At 43.6% G+C, this 6,000-nt stretch overlaps 1 protein-coding gene across 2 annotated transcripts in view; it reads right to left on the reverse strand.

Annotated features, from left to right (window-relative positions):
- Positions 1-4,919, reverse strand: part of HEXA (hexosaminidase subunit alpha) — a 30,572-nt gene extending 25,653 nt beyond the window's left edge. For both annotated transcript variants that reach the window (XM_076004533.1, XM_012768240.2), the window contains exon 1: positions 4,601-4,919. In XM_076004533.1, coding sequence (XP_075860648.1) covers positions 4,601-4,853 — 253 coding nt within the window. In that variant the 5' untranslated portion in view covers positions 4,854-4,919. The remainder of the gene's footprint in view (positions 1-4,600) is intronic.
- Between the last annotated feature and the right edge of the window lie 1,081 nt (positions 4,920-6,000).

The following is a 6,000-nucleotide window of genomic DNA, read 5'->3' on the forward strand; positions in this document are numbered from 1 at the left end:
GGCCAAGCTAATTTCAGCTTTGGGATTCAAAATGACATACAACAATTATTTTACCCCTCAGCTGAAAACTATGGTCCTACTACCTATGTCCTTTCCAGAGACAATATAGTCATCACTGTATTTCTCATTATATATTCTTCCTTTCTCTACATACCCCTTCATAAGAAAAGTCATTCTACTCTAAAACCTTCTTCCCACATTGTTTTCTTCTTTGCTTTTAAAACAACATACTTACTGGCAACCAAGGCTTTGGGAGTCAAATGCCTTGTCATTGCCGTGGGAAAGGTCAAAGTGTACTTAGCCATTAGCCCGTTAGAGTGGACAGAACTAATCAGCGTTCCTCTTTCTCCCCAGCCCAGCTGCCTGATCTTATCTGCTTCCCTCCTACAACATCTCCAATTTTGTGATGAATCAAGAGCAACATGTGTTGGGACTATGAGTTGGGATCACACGATAGTGTGACTGGAATCACATGCTTATGTTCCAAATTTGAAATTTGAAAGGAAAGGTCATCCTAAGTGAAAACCTGCAAATCTTCTTCTTTATGATGACCTTAGAAATAAATCAAAAACATGGAGCCTTCGTACAATTTTTATACAAAGTGGCCCTTTAATGTTAATATATCCAACAAATAATTACTAAACATTGATATTCCAGGCAAAATTATAGGAGGAACAGACAAATGAGGCATTTTAGAAGATTCAGATTATAATGAACTGGCCAGGCGTGGTGGCTCACACCTGCAATCCTGGCACTCAGGGAGGCTGAGGTGGGAGTTCCAGACCAGCCTGGGCAAGAGCGAGACCCCAACTCTACTAAAAATAGAAAGAAATTAGCTGGGCAACTAAAATAGAAAAAATTAGCTGGGCATGGTGGCACACGCTTGTAGTCCCAGCCACTTGGGAGGCTGAGGCAGGCTGAGGCAGGCTGAGGCAGGCTGAGGCAGGAGGATTGCTTGAGCCTAGGAGTTTGAGGTTGCTGTGAGCTAGGCAGACGCAACGGTACTCTAGCCCATGCAACTGAGCAAGACTCTGTCTCAAAAAAAAAACAAAAAAAAAACTATGCCACTTATTAACTTAGTCACTTGTTTAATATCTGAGGATGAGGAAATCAAATATTGATAATGGCTACAGAAGGATCCAGATACTCATATAATAATCTTACTTCCATTTTAGTATAAAAGGGCTGAACAAGGGGGCAGGGATTATTCAGTTCTCGGACCATGGCATCCTAAGTAACTTACAGTGATGTATATGTGAAATTCAGAATAAGATGGGAACCTTACAATACCAATGAAGTACTACAGCTTCAACCAACTAGTTTCAGGAAAAGAAAAGAATGCAGGCAAATGGCATATAGACCTACCATTTTATCTGGAAAATTCAGAAATTTATCAGCTCCATCAAGCACCATGCTCCGATACTAAATAGGTATCTGGAGCAACCTTAGATGGTGCCATTCCAAATTAACAAGTCTTTAATTTCCAAACAGGATGTGGCTTAATAATCAGAAAACTAGCTTCATTCAAGTGTCTAGATCCTAAAATAATTCCATTAAACAAGTTCAACAACGTGCAACACACACCCTCTCAAGGGAAATACCTCTCGATGACACAGACAGGTGGCAAATACCAAACACCTCCACAGACCATTTAGTAACTGGTGGGACTACAGCTAACCCTTGAAGGTGAATTCAAAATAGAACTGAACCACAATACCAGACATGTTTATCAGAAAAGGATAATATGAATTCTGCTGAGTTCCAGGTTACTGGCCCAGAGCCTACATATAAGTTATTTGGAGGAAGGGAATGGAAATCTGTCAGTTAAGACATAACAGACCATAAAGAAACATACCCTGGGGCCAGGCATGGTGGCTCTCGCCTGTAATCCTAGCACTCTGGGAGGCCAGGGCAGGTGGATCATTTGAGCTCAGGAGTTCAAGATCAGCCTGAGCAAGAGTGAGACCCCGTCTCTATTAAAAAACTAGAAAGAAACTAGCTGGACAACTAAAAAATACATATATAAAAAATTAGCCGGGCATGGTGGCACATGCCTGTAGCCCCAGCTACCTGGGAGCCTGAGACAGAAGGATCACATGAGCCCAGAAGTTTGAGGTTGCTGTGAGCTAGGCTGACAGCACAGCACTCTAGCCGGGGCAACAGAGCGAGACTCTGTCTCAAAAAAAAAAAAAAGAAAGAAAAAAGAAAAAAAAGAAATATACTCTAGTTTGGAACTTGTTGATATTGCTTTCCCTCAGTTGCTTCATCCTTGTTTATGCATAAATAGAATTATAGCTCAAAGTCACCTGAAAGCTTTCATAGGAAATTATGTTCCAAAGAGAAGATTCCAAAGGGAAAAACAATAGAAAAAGAAAATATTTTTCCAAAGGGAATCACAAGTAAAAAATATATATTAAAAAATTTTTTTAGGCCAGGCGCAGTGACTCACGCCTGTAATCCTAGCTCTCTGGGAGGATGAGGTGGGTGGATTGCTCAAGGTCAGGAGTTCGAAACCAGCCTGAGCAAGAATGAGACCCCGTCTCTCCTATAAATAGAAAGAAATTAGTTGGCCAACTAATACATATAGAAAAAAAAATTATCCGGGCATGGTGGCGCATGCCTGTAGTCCCAGCTTCTGGGGAGGCTGAGGCAGCAGGTTTGCTTGAGCCCAGGAGTTTGAGGTTGCTGTGAGCTAGGCTGATGCTATGGCACTCACTCTAGCCTGGGTAACAAAGTGAGACTGTCTCAAAAAAAAAAAAAAAATGTTTTTTAAGTAAAAATTAAAGAAAAAAAGAAAATATTTGTAAGTCTTTGGTCTTCATTATTTGGACAAGAACTCTCAACCAATAAAGCAAATTCATTCACAGGAAGGTAGTAATAAATTGAAATAAGCATCTTATTGAGTTTCTAATCTGGTTCTAAACATTTTTCATTAGGAAATTTGCAGCACCCCATTGTCAGATAATCTCCCCATTCCTATTTACTTGATTAAACTATAGCAATGGGGGTGAAGGCTTAATTTGGAAGCATAGAAATTATCCTCTGCTGCCTAAAAATGTTTAAGCTTGCTTCCCAGTCATAAATACATAATAAATGTGAATATGAATATAAAAAAAGAAATTACCCTCATTTATACAATAGTAGTAAATACCCTACTTATCTTTTGAGCATTTCATAATAGATTGTGTACTTCTGCTTCATATTTTACCAGCTGAATTGTAGAGCTTGGGTCTACATCTTAGACTTTTTTTGTAACCTCTGGAATACCCAGCACTGCGATTGACAAACATCAATTAGATGAAGGATCTCTTTTTGCATAAGCCAAGCTCGAATTGTTCTCTAACCAAAATAAAATATTCTGAGTGCCAATCTTGTGTAAGGCACTCAATTACTTGTCATGAAGGATTCAGAGAAATATGTGATCTACCACGCTTAATATCAGACCTTTTATCCTCTTCAGCCTAATGCATCTCACCAGTTAAGAACTACCTTGATGCCAAGAGTCTATCTTTCTCTAAATTATCTGTTGTTCCCTGAGTGCCATCTGTTTAATTAAATAGATTTAATTCTATATATCAAATGAGAACTTTTGTTAAAGCAGTTTAAGCTTGAAATATCATACAAAATGATGTTACTATAGGGCCCTAACATCTATAAATATATCCAGAGAGCTAGATTCCAGGAGATTATCAAGAAAACTCTAAATTTTAAGCCCATGAAGTAGAATTTTATTTCTTTGCATTGCTGACTCGAATCATAAATTTGTTGTAGAATAATTATCCACAAACACAATTTTCAGTACTCATTACATAGTAGCCTAAAAGAAAATTGCTAGCCCCTTCCATTTTATATGAAACCAATGTCCAAAGCACTCCTGACTCCCTATTCCAACCTGACACTTTCACCAACCTCATCACTCCCCAGTTCCCACCCTCATCACACACACCAGGCCAGAACTTTGAGCTCAATTATAAACTCTTAGTGCCTTTGCTCAAGTGCTTCTTCCTACTCTCTTTTCAAACCTGGCTACTTACATCTATCCTTTTATTCTAAGTGGCTGCCGGAAACTCATTTCTTTATGGAAATGTTCTATTTCTCTTAAAGTTTAAACACATACTGAACATGCTATGTGCCAGACACTTCTATGTTATTTTGCATATGTTCTCGTATTATTTCTCACCAATTTTGAGTGTTTTCTCTGGTCTCCTCTACCCAGCCCTAGCACAGCCTCACAAGGACCCTGTGTCCCTTGAACACTGTCAGAAGGGTCACCTTAAATGTCTGCTGGCACAGTATTTTCAATAATTTGATATCCTGATAGAACTGTAAGTCCTACAGTAGCTATTTCTGAATGAAAATCTGACATAGCCCGAGGAAAGGGTTCCAAATGAATCTGGCCCCAGAAGTCAGCCCGGTGAAGGAGGGAAAGGAGGAGTAAGACTAAACCTTGGGGTGGCTGAGACTCCAGCTAGAGAAAAAAAGGCAGAAGGTGGCGTGCACATGAACAGAGGGTTAGGCACAAGCTCAGGAGGTTTCAGGGAGCTGTCCCAGGGCAGGTTCTCTCAGGGCGTGGGAACTAGGCGGGGCAGGTCTGACCCACCTGTGAGGTTAGGACGGGGCCAAGACCCGGAACCGAAGAGCAGGTCACGGTAGCGTTGGAAGGCCTCGTCGAGGACGGAGCAGCCGGGCTGCGCGGCCGAACTGGCGTGGTACTGGAATTGGAAGTTGTTCGGATAGAGGACGTAGCGCCGGTCGGAGGTCTGGATGTACTGGGGCCAGGGCCATAGGGTCCTCGTCGGCTCCGCCAACGCTGCCGCCAGCAGCAGCGAAAACCAAAGCCTGGAGCCTGCCATGGCCCGCCGGTCACCTCGGTCCCAGCGGGCTGGGCCACGTGAGGCCCTGGTCAGGTGAGCGGTGGCCGCGTGACCATCGCCGTGTCACGTGACCGGAAGCGGCGCTGCACCGGCGACCCCGGAGGACGGGCATTGGCCCTTCCCTTGCGGGCCTGGACGCGGGTGCCCGCGGCGCGCCGGCCGCCGCGCTGGGCCTTGCGCCGGTTCCGCTCCCGGGCGGCGCGCTGCGGCCTGCGGCTACGGCCTGTGAAGCGCGCCGGGCTGCAGGGGCGACGTGGGGAGGCGGGGCGGGCGAGCCGGGAAGGAAAGTTTCCCACGCGGAGCACGTCTCGGGTGAATACTGAACTGCGAGAGAGTTCTCCAGCCCTCTTCCCAGGCCGAGGTAAATTCAGAACCAGAAAACCAAGGATTAAAGACACAAGTCGTTCTGATGTGAAATGCTATGAGACAAGAAGAGACTGCAATGAGGTCGTCTGACTGGTTCTGCTCTAGAGGGGATCACAAGATCACCGAAATGGGAGCTGCTTACGACTGGGAAAATGTGTACTTTGAGAGCAAGCTTGAGGCATTCCCTTCTCTGCCTCTGATGTGAGCTCTTGACGTCATGACTGATTAGAAATCTCCTAGTCAACTGCCCTGAAATCCCCGGTCTCCAGACACAACTCCATGTACCATGGTGTGTATTTACTGCACGCAGTAGGATATTGCTTGGACTTTAGGGGCGAGATGGTGAATGCCCAGAGATAGGACAGGGGCCTGGACTTGCCGGGGCTTACATGGGAAGTCAAAGAGTCAGGGCTTTATTTTGCGGCCAATTGAGAGTCATCCCAAAGATAAGCATTTTAGAAATCTCATGCTGAACAGTTGGATGGATAAGAAACCAATTAAGAGATCCCCCCCCCAACCCCGCCTTTTTTAAAAATTAGAGATGGAGGATAATGAGAGCCTAAACTACAGAGTGGGAAAGGAAGAGAGTAGGAGAGTGGGGAAATAAAAGTGTGAATCCAGAAAAGAGGCTTGAGGAGATCAAGGAGAATTCCACAGATCAGAGCATAGGTGAATCCCTGACTACAAAAGAAAAGAAGAGTAATTTGTGTGACAAGTAGGTATCTTTTAAATAATAAAATTGCATTTTAGTATTAAATGT

Source organism: Microcebus murinus, chromosome 6 (genome assembly GCF_040939455.1).
Source record: "Microcebus murinus isolate Inina chromosome 6, M.murinus_Inina_mat1.0, whole genome shotgun sequence".
NCBI lineage: Eukaryota > Metazoa > Chordata > Mammalia > Primates > Cheirogaleidae > Microcebus > Microcebus murinus.